The sequence below is a fragment of the Temnothorax americanus genome, unplaced genomic scaffold (assembly GCF_048541705.1).
Source record: "Temnothorax americanus isolate GAGA-0224 unplaced genomic scaffold, ASM4854170v1 Scaffold293, whole genome shotgun sequence".
NCBI lineage: Eukaryota > Metazoa > Arthropoda > Insecta > Hymenoptera > Formicidae > Temnothorax > Temnothorax americanus.
In genome coordinates, this window is record NW_027509436.1 from 12040 (window position 1) to 28857 (window position 16818).

Consider the following 16818-nt stretch of genomic DNA (forward strand, 5'->3'; position numbering starts at 1 on the left):
AAAGAAAAAATTGGTTTCGAATATGATCAAGATATCGTTCGAATATATAATAGATGTATATATAGAGGTACAATTTTTCACAGCACAATGTATGAACGGCCCAAAAGAAGCAATGATACTGTCGTTCAACTTCAATCGTCTACTATAGTTGAAATATCGAATTTTATATATTTCAAAAATGAATGTTACATAACAGTCAATGAATATAGTGTACAGCCAATATTTAACTTCAATCATATTATGCGCGTGCAAAATAATAGGAATTCACAACGAAGCTTAAAGGTTGTACCTCTAAACAGTATTAAATGTAAAATAGTTTCCGTAGATGTTATTGATCATGTATATGTCTGTACTCTTCCAAATGCTGTTGAAATCCAATAAATAATACTGTTACGCTCCGTTCGCTATTCGTGTCGCGCGCACTCACGAACGCGTCCGCGTACTTCCGGGATCGCAGAAATAACCACTCTCGTTATACAAAAAGGAACTCGGGTTTGTTTAAACTCAGAACGGAATACAAGAAAGTTCTGGGAAACCGGACCGAACGATTCGAGTCACCAGATCAATCTGACGGGCGATAATTAAATCAATAATTCTATGCGTCCTCGTTGTCAAGGGACGCGCTTCGGCTTGAAACTTCTGCGGAGCGAAGCCCATTTCAGCCCACGAGAACGAACGTCTCGGCACGGGCGAGCGGGCGTAACACTGCCCCCCCTCTTCAGATTGTCGTCTCGACAATCCAGAGGGGCAGTTTCCTGACTGAGCGAACTTTTCTGTACGATTCCAGAGTGCCGGGACGGCCCCCTGCCCTACCCTGGGCTGCTGCCACAGGTTACCGGGCACCGTCCTCTTCTCGGTCCCAACCGTACTCTGGAAGTCCAGGATCATGTCCTCTTCACGGCTTCCTGCCCTACCCTGGGCTGCTGCCACAGGTTACCGGGCACCGTCCTCTTCTCGAGTCCAGGATCATGTCCTCTTCCTCATGGAGCGAGTCCCCAATCGACATTTTCCGGAAGAAAATACTCTCTCCCACCTGCCGACTCCAGGGCGACCCCTCATCAATTCCCTCGCAGGAGATCTCGCCTCCCAACACAGGCCTCTTCCTCTCAGCTCCCGAAGTCGTCGGAGATGTCGCTGCTCCTCTTCTAAATCTTTGGACAAGGAGGGGGAAGCTTACCGTGGACCCAACGTCTCGAAAGACTCCCCAAGTCCCTGCCTCGGCATTTGCCCTATGTCTCACGGAAAAACCACGGATCAAACAACCGTGAGAGAGGCAGTCTTATCCTTCGCCGGTATTAGGTTCGGCAACAAGCCAGCTCCCAAGATGTCCAACTCGGTGAGGAGTTACGACCGCTTCGGCTTCCGTAAATATCTAAGAACAAAATAACACGCGCAGTAAACAATGCAACACAACAATCTTAATTTCTACCGTAATTAACCTTCCCCGCAAATTATTACACCCAACCTAGTCCATAATATCCCTATCAAACTCTAATGTCTTTCGGAAAAAGAAGCCAACCTATCCGCATGCACAATTTTCTTCTTATGTCTCACAGATCTTTGAATACAATAGACCACATCATTCAACTTTTTCACTATTAAGAAAGGTCCTTCCCAATTGCTCTGCAATTTAGGGGCTCTACCTTTCATCCTACGAGGATTATAAAACCAAACTTTCTCCCCTTCTTGAAAAAGAGTTTGCCTGGCCTTTCGATCATACCAAGACTTTGCTCGTGAAGACTTTATATCCATACGTTCCCTAACGTTGGAATGGATCTTGTCCAACTTCTCTTTCAAATTCCCAATAAAACCTTCAACTGACTGAGATCCTCCCCTCGGAGGACTTCCTAAAAGCAGATCTAACGGCAACCTAAGATCTCGGGCAAAACACAGCTCGGCGGGAGTTACTCCAGTAGTCTCGTGTTTAGAAGATCTGTAAGCCAATAAAAACATAGGGACCCAGCAATCCCAATCTTTCTGATTTTCAGAAATATATTTCGCCAAATAACTAATAATAGTCTGATGTTGCCGCTCGACTTGTCCATCCGATTGCGGATGTAGAGCAGTTGTTCTCGTTTTCCGAATTCCAAGGAGATTCATCAATTCCGCGAAAAGTTTGGACTCAAAATTCTTCCCCTGATCCGTATGGACTTCTAAAGGGACCCCGTGTCTAGAAATGACTTGATTAACGAAGACTTCTGCCACTGTACTTGCCCTAATATTCCTGAGAGGAAAAACTTCTACCCATTTGGTGAAACAGTCAACAATGATGAGGAGATATCTATTTCCGGAAGTAGTAATAGGAAGAGGGCCAAGTATGTCCATTTGTAATCTTTCGAATGGGGCCCCAACATTATAAATTTGTAATGGAGACTTTCCCTTCCCCAAAGGGCTTTTTTTTGACACACAAACTTTGCAAGTTTTGCACCATTCCTCCACATCTTGTTTACAGGTAGCCCAATAAAACCGCTTTCGGATTTTTTCAAGAGTTTTATTGACTCCAAAGTGTCCTCCAGAAAAAGAATCATGCGCTTCTTCTAGAATCTGGTTAACACGGTTTCGAAGAACAATAAGCTGAAAAATACTTGACTTAAGATTCGGTGCTTCCCATCTCTTATAAAGAACCCCATCCTTTAAACTCAAAGCATCCCAATAAGACCAATATATTCGGGCGGAGACATTTCCAGCGGGTATTTCAAAACGAGACGGACGTATTCACGTTTCCTTCCCGCGGTAAATAAAAGCAATGCTAACGTCCTCTAATTGCTCTTTGCGCCAATCTTGAAAAGTTTCTCCTATGAGAATAATACGAGCGACTGATTTTCTTGATTCTTCAATCTGTCTTCTCTCCACTTTGACACAATATTCGCAACCAAATGATTCACATTGTCGTCTAGAAAGCCCATCGGCATTCTTGTGAATTAAACCTTTGCGATGAATAATCTCGAACTCATATTGCTGGAGTCTTTCCAGCCAACGCGCCAATTGCCCTTCTAAGTCTTTAAAGGACATCAACCACCTAAGAGAAACATGATCCGTACGAATCAAAAACTTCCGCCCTAGAAGATAATGCCGGAAAAATTTAATAGAATCGACTATCGCCAAGAGTTCTCGACGAGTAACGCAATAATTCCTCTCAGACTTACTGAGTACACGACTGAAATAAGCAATGACTTTTTCTACTCCCTCTTGCTTTTGTGAAAGGACTGCGCCAATTCCAATATTCGAAGCGTCAGTGTCCAAAATAAATTCTCCCTCCCCACTCGGGAAGGATAACATTGGAGAAGAAGATAACACTCGTTTCAACTCTAAAAATGCACTTTGACATTTCTTGTCCCAAGAAAATTTAACCTGATTTTCTGTTAGAGCATATAAAGGTTTGGCTAAAGAAGAAAATCCTTTTACAAATTTCCGATAATATGAGCAAAACCCTAGGAAACTTCGAAGCTGCTTCTTGTTATGTGGAATCGGCCAATCCTTCACAGCAGAGATCTTTTCCGGATCTGTAGTAACACCTCCTGAAGAGACTATATATCCCAAATATTTTACTTCCTTGGCAAAGAGAATACACTTTTTAGGGTTTACTTTAAGATTAACAGAACGTAACCGTGAGAGCACGTTCTTTAAATTCTCTAGCATTTCATTAAAATTTTTACCGAAAATTATTACATCGTCCAAATAAACCAAACAAATTTTATATAATAATCCTCGCAATACTTTTTCCATTAAACGCTCAAAGATAGCAGGAGCGTTACACAGCCCAAAAGGCATTACAGTGAATTGCCATAATCCACGTCCAATAGAAAAGGCAGTCTTTTCCCTATCCTCAGGACGAATCTTTACCTGCCAATAACCTCTTTTAAGATCCAGAGTGCAAAACCAAAAGTTTCTCGAAAGCTGATCGAAAATGTCATCTATTCTAGGTAAGGGAAACGAATCTTTTTTAGTTATTGCATTTACTATTCTATAATCGACGCAAAATCTCAACGTTCCATCTTTTTTTCTTACCAAAACAGCAGGAGAAACCCACGGACTTTGCGACTCTTCTATGACTCCTTGCTTTCTCATTTCCTCAATAATCTTTTCTACTTCCCCTCGCATTCGTAAGGGAATTCGACGAGGAACCTGCTTAATGGGAGAAGAATCTTCTAAATTGATGACATGTTCGACGACTCCACAATTACCAGCAACAATCTCCTCGGAAAATACATCCTGATACTCCTCTAAGAAATCCGTAAAAATTTCTTTCTGAGCCTTATTTAAATTTGAGGAATTATTAGTATAGAGTTCTTTCAAGAATGGGGCTCTTTCGGAAGAAACTTGAATTCGAGAACAACTCAAAACCTTTTCTTTATCGGATTCCGAAGAAATAAAAGCAAATTCAAAAACATTTTCTAAATTTATCTTCTTTAAGAAATCTACACCTAATAAACAATCATCATCCATGTCTATTACATACATAGAAATTTCCACGAAATATTTTCCCAAGAGAACTTTTGCCATGACCTTAAATTCGATGGGAACTACCTCTCCAGTGGGATATCTAAGAGAATTGTCCTTAATCTGAATGATGTGCTTGCCCTCTCTAAGCATTCTTCTACTAAGAATCGAAACATCCAAACCCGTATCTATCTTGAAACAACACTCGTTACCATCCAACATCCCCTTATAACTAAAATAATTTGAACTTGACTTTATTCGATTAACAGAAAAAGTTTGAGAACAATTAGAACAATTAACACTCGGGGTAATGCCCACTTCAGTTGTTCTTCCCCCGCCGAGAGCAACTAAACCGAGTTTCCCTTGCTCTCAGGACACTCAAACCGGAAATGTCCCTCCTTTCCACAATTCCAACACTCTTTTGTTCTATTCTAATCCCTCCGCTCACAACCATAACCTTTCTTTCCTCTTTCTTCGACTTTTTCATCTCCGTCCCCCTTTTCATTACTCTTCACGCCCCTATCCTTCCCCTTCTCAAATCGCTTCTCAAAATCCCTCCTTCTTTCAAAATTTCCTCCCTGTATAATTTTGACGGCCTTTGCCCTCTCTATGGCCAACTTCAGCGAGGTAATCCCTTCTAGCTGAAGAGTCCTTCTAACAAATCCGTCCGAAAGGGAAGAAACAAATTGAGCGCACGCGATCTTGTCTCGAACCGCGTAGGGACACTCAGGATAAGCTAATCGAGAGAGCCTTTCCAATTCGTGACCGAAAGTAGCTAAATCTTCCCCGAATCTTTGCCTTCTGTTCGTAAACTGAGTATAATAATTTTGCGAAAGTTGCCCCTCACCGAAACGTAGTTCTAATTTGGACTTTAGTTCTTCGTAACCCAAATTCTCTAAATTTTCTACCGATTCTAGGACAGAACGCGCTTTTCCCCTTAAGCACGACGCTAAAGCTACGGTTTTGATTGCATCGTCCCATTAATTCGCGCGTGCGATTAAATTAAATTGCGAGAAAAACTCTCGCAACGGAACCACACCGTCAAACGTGTCAGGTTTAAGTTTATATCCGATTTCACTGCGCGCGCCGTTTGCCACACCAACGGCTTCTACTTCCGGACCGCGATTCGCTCTAATATTGGAAGGACTTAGCTGTGTTTTCTGAGAAGGCAACCGGTCTCCCCGTAAAAATTGGAGCTTCTCATTGTGCCGGCGAAGCATTGCGGCGAGTTCCTCATCACGTTGCGCCTGCTCCTCGCGCATTTGCCGCATCTCCTGTAGCACGGCTTGGAGAGCTGCCGTCTCTGAAGCTGCCGACTCCGTCGCAGGCTCCGAAGAGTCCACCAGGCGTCTCTTTCTCGTCGCAACTAGCGTTGTCATGGCACACACTCTCACACGCGCGATCCCGGACGAGCCCCCAAAAAGTGTTACGCTCCGTTCGCTATTCGTGTCGCGCGCACTCACGAACGCGTCCGCGTACTTCCGGGATCGCAGAAATAACCACTCTCGTTATACAAAAAGGAACTCGGGTTTATTTAAACTCAGAACGGAATACAAGAAAGTTCTGGGAAACCGGACCGAACGATTCGAGTCACCAGATCAATCTGACGGGCAATAATTAAATCAATAATTCTATGCGTCCCCGTTGTCAAGGGACGCGCTTCGGCTTAAAACTTCTGCGGAGCGAAGCCAATTTCAGCCCACGAGAACGAACGTCTCGGCACGGGCGAGCGGGCGTAACACTACTATAAATTCGAGAACGCTTTCGATTTTCTCCCATCTTGTAAGAGTAAGTAAGAAGTATATCAATGAAAAAAATCGCAAGTTTCCAAAATAGCATTTTAAAAATGAAAGATGGTGTTTGAAAAATAGATTTTTAAATCTGTCTTACCTTTTTGAAATGCATTTTTGGACATTTAGCTACGATTTTTTTCACCTAGACACTACACGAGAAAATCGCATCTTACGAAGATATAAAATGTATGAAAAAAACTAAAAAACAATTTTCGCAGATTATAAACATAAAGATAAATTTTTTTTTTAACATTACAGCATGAACTTTTGTGTAACATAAAAATGAAAGTAAAGTTTTTGAAAAAAGCATAACATCTTAAAAATGGTACTTACTACTAATGCGATAAAATACATAAAATAGTTTTACATCTAAGAACACTTTACGGGGTATTTGATTCTTCCAAGCTGTTTTTTTACGTATCCTCTGTTTTGTCGTCGTCTGTTTCGGAATGGATTTTCAAAGTTACGGAATTTTCGGATTTATCACCATCAAAGCTTTCTCTTTCTTCGTTTACATCCTCTCCATTTTCAGGCTGGTTTTGCTCATCGTTATTATGTACGTCTTGTATTTCTTTATTCCCTTCATTAAATACTTGTTCATCTATTACCACATTACAGAAATCAGCAGCTTTACCAGCTTCAGCATGGCTATTGTTAACAATTCCTACACATATTTAAAAATTGACATAGAATATTGAAGAATTATATGTTAAATTACTGTACGCCTATTAAGCTGGTACATCCATTAAATAGCACTAAAAGAATATGCATTTCTTTTATAATTTCCTGTTCTTTTTCTTTAAGGTTGTGCTAAATTTAATCTTAAGCTAGCACAGCCATTGTTACCAAATTGGCTAAAGCAAAAAATTGGAAATAAGTATTAAATAGTAAAAAGATAGCAATTAATTTTTATACAAGTCGCATTTGATTGTACTGAAATTGCTGTGCCAGCTTAATTGACGTAATATATATACGAGATATATATATATATATATATATATATATATATATATACCTTTAGTAACATCCTGACGTGCCTTTTTTTCTCTATTTAATTCCGAGATTTTTTGGCTAATATATGTGCCAACCTGTTGTACTTCAAAATCGATTGCTACTTCGTCATACCCACGTTCCGTAGATAGCCAATGTCGAAAAGTATCTAAATATACAAACATTTATAAATTTACATAATAAATCATTCTGTTACACATAAAATTTTGTCCACTTCTAAGTCTAATAAATAAAGAAATAAATACAAAATAGATCAAATGCACCTTTTTCTAAAAAATAAAAAAGTTATATGAATACATTAATACCTTTTATAGCCAACATTTTGGCTGGATCCAATTTCGGACGAGGTTTTTCATTTCGTTTATTTTTAATTCTGTTCGAGATTGTTCCCGTAACGGAACTGGCTTTCAAAGTAGGGGTACCAAATACGGCTATAGCTAAATTTTTTACAAATATAGAACATGTTTTACTAATATTAATGATACTGTCGTATTGACAATTCGTTATCCACACATCATGTCCAAGATATACCTATAAAATAAAATCAATGAAAGAACATATTAATGAATTAGCATATAGGTACCAATAGAATATCAATAAAACATATTAATGTACCAAATTTTTTTCCATGCTTCTATAACCCACGGGGAGTTCACCCGAGTTCCTTTGCTCTTTTCCAGCGTTTTTCTTACAAAGGTCAGTGATAATAACTGCAATGTTTATATAAACATATGTAAAAAAAAAAGAAAATTTGCAATTTTTAGAAATACCACCTACAAGTAACAGTGTAATATATAAATGTACCTTTCAGTTCCTCAAAATCGTCGATAATTTTTGTTTGTAAATTTGAATTTAATTCTCTTACCTCCTGGAGGTATTTTTCGTTTTCTTTCACATTTTCTTTCAAGCGATTATTTTGCAGTTTTAAATCATGAATCTGTATAACAGTTGACATCAATATCATTATACTATTTCACACCACTAGATTGTAAATATGTTAATATATTGAATATTTACCTGTAATTTTTTTTAAACTTTCGATCGAATTTTCGCCATTTGAACTTTTTTTTACATTGTCTTGCGAATCTCGTTTTGTGTGATCCGTAATCTTGACAGATTTGCTCTTCTGTTATTACATACAAAATATATTCACACATAAATTAATAATACTGATGATTGACAAATGTTTAAAGTATAACACTATTAAAATGAATATACTTTTAACATGAATGTAATTTTAATTGGCATTAATACCAGATTTTTTATTTTTTTTGTGCAGTGACGCTGTGAAAATGGACCGTTTTCTATCAACTAAACACGATTATAGTATTTATTAATCAAATAGTTATTAAGAAGGCATTTCCATATGTTGCATATCATTCTATCATTAATTACACTATTACACCAAAGAAAGTAAAATAAAAAATTAAAGAAAATAACTTACTTTTGTTTCCAGTGATGTACAGGTTTTGGATACAGCAGAAGTAATTTTCTATGAAACAAATATAAATATTTTATCAAAATATATAAGAGATCGTTTAATATGAATATACTGATAATAAAACATGAAGGTTACATTTTCTTAATTCTTTGAGGGACACGTTTACTTTAATTGATGGATTTCTTTGAAATCTTGCAGTTCTGTATTTTTGAGTCGCTAATTACAAATCTAAAGTCAGATTTAAAAAATTCAAAATGGCATATTCATAAGGATAAATTAGTGTAAAACTAAATAAATATAAACTAAATATATAATATAAAGATTTTTAAGATTGTTAATTACAAATTCTTGTCAGATGTGCAAAATTCATAACGGCGGATTAAAGAATTAAATTATTTTTCTAAATTTTAATCCGCCAGATTAAATTTGCCATTTTAAATTTTGAAAGTTTGATATATTCGAATTTAGCGACCTCAAAAACCATAGGATACCAAATTTCATACAAATCGTAATAGGGAAAATCGATTTCTTTTAGATGCACGTACGTTATATGCTACATACCAATAATTATAAAAAATGTATATAGCTTGCAAAAAATTTAAAAAAAATATTTATTACAGTTTGACATATGAAAAACATTTAATAAAATTTTTAGCCTCTTGTGTCAAATACTTTCCAAAAAACATTTTTTTGTAAAAAAAATGCTAATTTTTTCAACTTTATTCCTTTATAAATAATTAAAATTGAACAATTGAGTATAGAGTATGAAAAACATGTAGAGTAAATAATAATATGTCAGAAAAATATAAAATCATAATTGTTTTCATTAAACTGTGAGCAGTACATCTTAAAAATAAAAAAGAAAAAGGTAAGAAATGTGTTTTTCCATTGCCCTTAAAAGGATTAAGTAGAAATAGTGAAAATTCACTGATTTTGGATAATAGTCATTGATGATCACAGTATAACCATGTCCGGGTACCCGTCCACTATTCGTATTACCTGTGTACCCGTGTAGTATTTCTTGTATTGTTGTAATAATAATTTTAAGTCTGTTAATTACAATATTAAAATATTACATATTTATTCATATGAAAACAAGAGAAGTCATTAAAACATCATTGATAAAGATTGACTTTTTTGTCAACTCGTAAGAAAAATGGATAAGATTCTTCGTTAATTTATCATATTCTATGATAACTTTTTATATTAAATTTAGTTATAGTAAATTTATACTTTTATTTTACTTATTATGTATATTTTTTTTCATTTATGTATATCAGCGAATATCTGGTAAATGCATTATATGTTACTCCTATGTTAAAGAATACATTATTTTGTTTACCTTCGAAACTGTCTCTTTTGTGCTTCCTGTCATATTTCTTTTGTTTATTGCATTGGCAGGTCCTCCCAGGTGCTTCTGTGGAATATTAATTATTTGAAAATTTGTAATTATTAAATATAAATATTAAATTCAGAGTTGGATAAGTTAACATAATTTTTTTTACTAAAATTAATGACTTATAAAATTAATTTAGTTACGTTAAAAGTTATAAAAACAAAAAACTAACTAGTTAAAAGTAACGTTACGATTAAACTAATTTAAGTTAAATTAGAAGTTAATTTTGACAAGCACTATTCATATTAAATTAGAAATTTGTAACTTAAAGTTCGATTACTTAAAACAATTATAATATAGATCATAAAACATTAATATTTTATTTGTAAATTAAGTTTATATATAATAAAGTAACAAAGAAATATTATTTTTTATGTGGAAATGTATTTTTTCTTCTATAATTTTTTATCTGACGTAAACTTTTAATTTATGAAAAGGTTAATAAATTATAAAAGTTAATAAATTAAAATTATGTGTTTTGAAAATAACTAGTTAAAGTTAAGAATTAAATCATTCAAAATTATCTAAGTTAAAAGTTATTAACTTATTAACTTGTTAACTTTATTATTTAACTTTTAACTTTTTAACTAATTACTATCCAACTCCGATTAAATTACATGACTAGTAAAACAAATTAAAGATTATTTTTTCTGAAATATATTTTTTTAAATATACTCCTTCAAATTAAAATATTTTAAATTAGTATATTACTTACATTTGTGACATCTAAATTTTTTTGCTTGAGCCTTTCTTGTATTTTCTCATTAATATTTAGTTTCTCATTAATAGTATTCTTAAAAATTAAATATTCATATATGTTCAAATATTATTCATATTTTGGAAAATAACAAAAAAGATGTCATACATTGTTTATACTGGATTCCAGCTCACTTTCTGACGCTGATTGACATTTTTCAAAGAGTGGAATACGTGGCCTTCTATTGGCAATTCTTTCTTCAAGTGCTTTTTTGCTATCTAAAACAATGCAAATACAAAAAATTTTTTAGTGATATTTGTTATTAAGCGTGTTGGTATAACCAAAAACTTAAAATTAAAACAAAAATTATTTTTAATACAATTAAGTTCAAGTAAAGCCAATATTTAGTCAAACAAGATATTCAGTGCTAATTTTACATACAATTTCTAATTCTTTTGAACTGAGAGCCGTTACTATCGGATTAGTTCTTTAGATTGAATCAAAAAAGTATAATTTAATTGATATTCAATTTAATATTACTGATGCTGACTAACATCTCTAATATCCCCCCTGCCTGAAAAATTAAAAACTTTTCGAAAAAAACTGTTGCAAAAAAATAATTTTTTTATATTGTATTTTACATATACTGTCCACATTATGTCAAATGCTGCATTAATACCTACAAACTGTATTTTTACATTTGGGTATCAAGATAGCATTTGAAATAACACAGTATATGTAACATAAAATTTTAAAAATAATAAATATTTACTTTCAATAGTTTAACTGTTTGTGTGCAAGGCTGCGATGTAAACGTTTATATCATTATTCCATAAATGAATTTTTTTAGTCAATGCTTAAAGCCAAGGCAAAATTTTGAAATCGTTCTCATTTCTTGCTTAAAAGAGGGAATAGAACATGATTGAAAACTAAACACTGAATACTACGATTTTTATTAAAAAATATGACAAAACTGCACTCAGCGTATCGTTTTATATCATGTTCTATCGATTTTTTAAATTAATAAATAATTGATTTATATATTGGAAAAACATGTGAAATAGATTATTAAAAATTATTTAATTAATAAAGTTGTTTCAAGAATTTATCGACAATGTAGCGTGTGAACCTCGGAACGATATAGATATTTTTGCTTCTTGATTATATGGCCTCAGGTTTTTTAACAGAGTTCCAAATTGGTCAGAACCTTCTTCGTATTATTGTTTACCTTGGGTATTTTCCGATTCACGCATGATGCGCATGATGCATCATTTATCCTTGGCTGCGTTCCGATATTCACTGTCAGTACTGAAAACCTATAGTGTACGTCACGTAAATTATAGATTTTCAGTACTTGCAGTGAATATCGGAACGCAGCCCTTGTTGTACACCGAATGTTAAACAAGGATAAATGATGCATCATGCGCATCATGCGTGAATCGGAAAATACCCCTTATTTTTTAAGGTATACAAAAAATGTAGTGGCAATGCCCATATTCCTAGTCCCTTGAGAAATGAGGATTCCTTATATTATCCTCTTTGTCTTTGTCTCGTATATGGTAAAAGTAGTACGCGACACAAGATCACTGTCTTTTGTCTTACATATCTCGTTTTACCACGAGACAATGACAGACTGATCTCGAGATTTAAGAAACGACTATATGTGTGAATATATATGGCCATTAATTCCTCAAGGAAGGACTATGAATACGGGAAAGAGATATTTCAGTGAGGATACATGTTGTAAAACAACAAAATTTTTAAGGATGTATTTGCACACTAATTAACAATTAATATTATCTGATAATTATACTTACCACCTACGTCGATGATAACCGCATCATAAAATTCATTGTCTTTTTTCCAGCGAACTTTGTACTTCTTCGTCGTTCTATTAGATGTTTCAGGGTTGAAGTTCTTTATCTCCGATGTATGTACTCACAATAGTTTTGGCACCGTCACCAAATTTTACGTATGCAAACATGTTTGCAGTCACAGAAATTCTTCACATTTGGCCGAGCCAGAACTTTTACGAGAATCTAGTACAGTCAATTTTGCTCACACGTCGTAACGCGTTCGCACACAGATCAAGACTCTTTCACGGGAGATGAGGCTCACGGGCTTAAGCCTTGTGTCCACGATGCAAAAATTTGGTCCAAGTTTTGGTTTAAGCCAATGAAACTGCTGCTTTTCTGTAAGAGCTGCAAGTTGATTGGCTTAAACCGAAACTTGGACCAAGTTCTTGCATCGTGGACACAGGGCATTAAAGCCTTGTGTCCACGATGCTAGAACTGCGCCCGAGTTTCGGTTTAAGCCAATGAAACTGCTGCTTTTCTGTAAGAGCTGCAAGTTGATTGGCTTAAACCGAAACTCGGACGCAGTTCTAGTATCGTGGACACCGGGCATTAGATTACGCGATACGCTTTACGCGGAAAATATCAGTTTATTTGATCGTGCCCTGCTGACTTTCATGTATGTAGCAGAAAGAAGCAGAACAGCCAATGGAATTATTCAAAGATATTCTCCCATTGGCTATTTTACCACTTGTATGCGAAAACTATTCGCATGTTTTCAAGAATAAGTCCCCACAGCGCATTCTACATTAAGGCTCCATTTATTCAGGCTATTAAGATTATAGTACATACTTTGCATAAACGTAACCATAAGATGTATCGTAAGAATTAGCTAATCACAGTAAAGTATTCAGATTCTTATTTCTAAATTCTCGACTATGATTGGCTAATTCTTATGGTACGTCTTATAGTTAGGTTTGTTTGCGTTGCTTGAAATCCCCAAACATTTTTGCACTTGAAATGAGATAAATATATATTCGGCCGTTGGAGAGAGAGAAAGCGAAGATGCTGAGTGCAAAAAGTGCAAGCAACGCGAACAGACCCACTGTTATGAAAAATATGTGCTATAGCTTTTAATCGCTGTCATATCCAATGAGAAATGGTATATCGAATCGACGTTGAATAATCAATGTCAATTCGATGACGTCGATTTCGTTATTATTTTTTTATTATTTCTCACTTGCAAGGCTTTAGCGGGGAGCACACACTTCTGCACAACGCATAATACGTAAGCATAAAAAAATTGATTGGTCCATACCCATGTGCATAAGGAAATTGATTTTTCCAATTACAGAACACTGTATAACACAACTGTGTTCTGGAGCCCTATTCTCCAATCGTTTTCATGAAACTCGCATGCAAAATTCAATGCTTTTCAAATAGAGGCTGCGGTCCACTTGACGCTACAAATGCTTCGAAGCATTCCACTTCTCTTTTCTTTCAATGAAGAAAGAAGGAGAGGAAGAACGCTCCAAAGCATTTGTAGCGTCAAGTGGACTGCAGCCAGAAAGTTGCATACAAAAATCATTAAGGCAAGTTCGAGAATACGGTCCCTGTAATTGAAGAGCCCTGTGAGTAAGCTGTATAAGCTGTAAAAATTGACCAATCACAGTCGAATATACCCCTCATATTAGACTGTGATTGGTCAATTCTTACGATTTAAGCTTATGACTAATGGCTATTGGCTTATTGTAGAAGATAATGAGGCTGGGTTCGGGGAGACGCTATTAGCGCTGACAACGTCATTCTATCTCTGTTACTTACTGAAAGTTGAACAAGGACAGAGCACGCTCATAGAGCACGCTAAAAGCACGTTTCCCGAACCGTTTCCCGAGTGCGAATCGAGCGGAATCGTGACGAGGAAGGAAGAAAGAAAGCGTGTGCGTGCGCTACAGCCACGAGAAATTCGAAGTTGAACCAACGACAGGGAAGAAACAATAAGGCAGTGATTATCGGCGCATGTTCGTTAGATCGTTCGTCAAACCGCGACCAGTCAAATCAGTTTCGCCTGGCACTTCGCGTTTTCCCGAAGCTCTCGAAACCATCGAGAGGCGCCCGCGGTGCATAGGCGCGGAAGCTAAAAAACGGAAAAAGCGCATTTGCGCTCTCTTTTCCCTTGACCTTCGGCCCTCCCGGGGACGGGAAGAAACCGGCCGGTCCGGAACCGGAAGTTCCTGCGCTCTTCTCACGGGAATCTGACCAATCAAGAATCGGAGAATCGGGAATGTTGAAGTGAGTCCCTCTTCCCGACCAACCCGTGCATCCACGCGGGACCGTGGGATTACCATGCTGGACGTAGCCACGAGTTACAGGACTTAATTCCCAATTACTTTGTAACTTAGGAGTTATTCCTATTTTTCTTCGAGGATTAAATAACCAGACTTTTTGCCCAGGCTCATAGCATAATTGTCTATCTTTCCGATCATAAAGTGCCTTGGCTTTTTGAGACTTAATTTCCATACGTTGACATACAAAGTTATGAATGAGGTCCATTTTTCTTTTCAAGTGACGGAAATATTCTCTTTCCGAAGGAATAGTCTCAGAACCAGGAGGATGTCCGCGAAGTAGATCCAAGGGTAATTTTAACTCCCGACCTAAATGCAATTCAGAAGGAGTAAAACCAGTAGTTTCATGTTTAGAAGACCTATACGCCAACAACCCTAATGGAATCCAACGATCCCAATCTCGTTGATTTTCAGCAACAAACTTTGCCAGATAATTCAACAACGTCTGATGTTGACGTTGTTAAGTTTCTATAGATTTTTAGTTATCGTGTTTAAATAAGCGCGCGCTTCTAGTGATTATATACAATAAGATTATAGCGTTTTTCATTGGCAGAACTGGTGCGCACTCAGTGTACATTAAGGCCGTTGTACACTGATTTAATCTCTAATATTTAAAGTAAAATGCAAATATTTTGACTGATAAAATACCTAGTACATATTTTACCAAATAGTGCAATAAAGAATATTGAAGATTTCATGATTTAACCCGTTTATTAAACATACACATTACGTTGATTTGTGTACAACGGCTTTAATGTGCACTGAGTGAGCACCAGTTCTGCCAAAGAAAAACGCTATTAGTTTGGGGATAGCGGCGCTCACAACCATACGCGCACGTCTCGTAGTAGTGTTTTTTCTTTCAGTTGGTATTCTTTTTTGGGCACGCCAAAAACCCTCCGCTTATTGCTCTCGTCTTTTTTTTTTGGTAGCGTTCGTGAGTAGACATGCGAGCGTGACATTGTAATACAAATTCCAATTATATTAGATTAAAGTTTTGTTCTTTATCATTCGGCTAATTCTAATTTCTCGACACCTGCGCACATCCAAGATAATATCCAACTGGTTATGGGCCCAGAGCGCGCACATCGAGAAAGCACATAAGTTTGGTTAAGCCGACAAGAGCATATATAGAGAACGTATATCATCGTGGTGTTAAACGGAGACATATTTCTCGACCATGAGTGACTCGATCGACTTGAAGAACATCACTAAGTTCAACGGAACGAACTTCCAGCTCTGGAAATTCCAGATGCTAGCAGTCTTCGAGGCTTGTTCTTTCAAGGACATTGTCAAGGGGAAGACATTAAAACCGGCGGAAGGGGATCCAACACACACAGCCTGGATTTCTAAGAATGCGAAAGCAAAATGCATTCTTGCCTCCTTGATGGAATTCTCGCAACTGGAATATCTTATTACATGTCAAACAGCGAAAAAGATGTGGCATAAACTGAGCAGTATTTATGAGCAACGCAGTGCTGCAAATAAGTCTATACTATTATCACGATTTTACGAGTATAAAATGGGCGTCAATGACACGGTGATGCAACATGTCTCCAAAATTGAGAATCTTGCCAGGCAGCTGAACGACGTAGGAGAGGCATTATTCGACGTGGCCATCAACACAAAAATTATGATGTCGCTTCCTGAGAAATTTAACCCGTTCATCACTGCATGGGACAGCGTCCCCGTGGAGAACCAGACTCGAGCTAACCTGATCGAACGACTGATAAAGGAGGAACAACGTCTGACGATCACGGACACGGCGGCAGAGGCCCTTGCGACCACGAGCGTCGGAAAAAGAAACAATAAGCAAATTAGTAATAAAAAATCCGATAATCCGAATCTTAAAGCTAAAGATAAGAAATCTGTCGAATGTTATTTTTGTCACAAACTAGGTCATTT

At 36.4% G+C, this 16818-nt stretch overlaps 2 protein-coding genes across 4 annotated transcripts; both read right to left on the reverse strand.

Moving 5' to 3' along the window:
* Nucleotides 1-21: 21 nt before the first annotated feature.
* Nucleotides 22-8175, reverse strand: LOC143900003 (BEN domain-containing protein 5-like). The gene is made up of 5 exons (XM_077410876.1): nt 8049-8175; nt 7860-7954; nt 7550-7775; nt 7249-7392; nt 22-6897 (listed from the first exon to the last, which is right to left on the reverse strand). The coding sequence occupies exons 2-5, from the start codon at nt 7872-7874 to the stop codon at nt 6647-6649; spliced, it is 636 nt and encodes a 211-aa protein (XP_077267002.1). The 5' UTR covers nt 7875-7954; nt 8049-8175; the 3' UTR covers nt 22-6646.
* On the reverse strand, nt 7888-12499 carry LOC143900004 (uncharacterized). Of its 3 annotated transcripts, XR_013257662.1 has the most exons (8): nt 12007-12383; nt 10947-11056; nt 10797-10874; nt 10028-10102; nt 8689-8736; nt 8262-8370; nt 8110-8181; nt 7888-8017 (listed from the first exon to the last, which is right to left on the reverse strand). XR_013257662.1 is itself a non-coding variant. In XM_077410877.1 (7 exons), exons 1-7 carry the CDS (start codon nt 12038-12040, stop codon nt 8174-8176), a joined length of 462 nt encoding a protein of 153 aa, XP_077267003.1. In that variant the 5' UTR covers nt 12041-12380; the 3' UTR covers nt 8049-8173. The 3 variants fall into 3 exon arrangements, 2 of the variants coding, with proteins under 2 accessions (XP_077267003.1, XP_077267004.1); XM_077410877.1 differs by lacking the exon at nt 7888-8017 and having other exon boundaries at nt 8049-8181; nt 12007-12380; XM_077410878.1 differs by lacking the exons at nt 7888-8017; nt 10797-10874 and having other exon boundaries at nt 8049-8181; nt 12007-12499.
* Between the last annotated feature and the right edge of the window lie 4319 nt (nt 12500-16818).

Bases quoted from the DNA above. Each gene is read 5' to 3' on its own strand.
- LOC143900003 (XM_077410876.1), bottom strand. The intron at 7,393-7,549 runs GTATTAATGTAT...TTGTATATTTAG, and splicing joins CAAAATGTTGGCTATAAAAG to ATACTTTTCGACATTGGCTA. The intron at 6,898-7,248 runs GTATATATATAT...AAATATGTGTAG, and splicing joins ACGTCAGGATGTTACTAAAG to GAATTGTTAACAATAGCCAT.
- LOC143900004 (XM_077410877.1), bottom strand. From the start codon at position 12,040: ATGCGCATCATGCGTGAATCGGAAAATACCCAAG. The intron at 11,057-12,006 runs GTAAACAATAAT...GCATTGTTTTAG, and splicing joins TGAATCGGAAAATACCCAAG to ATAGCAAAAAAGCACTTGAA. The intron at 8,371-8,688 runs GTAAGTTATTTT...ATGTAATAACAG, and splicing joins GTACATCACTGGAAACAAAA to AAGAGCAAATCTGTCAAGAT.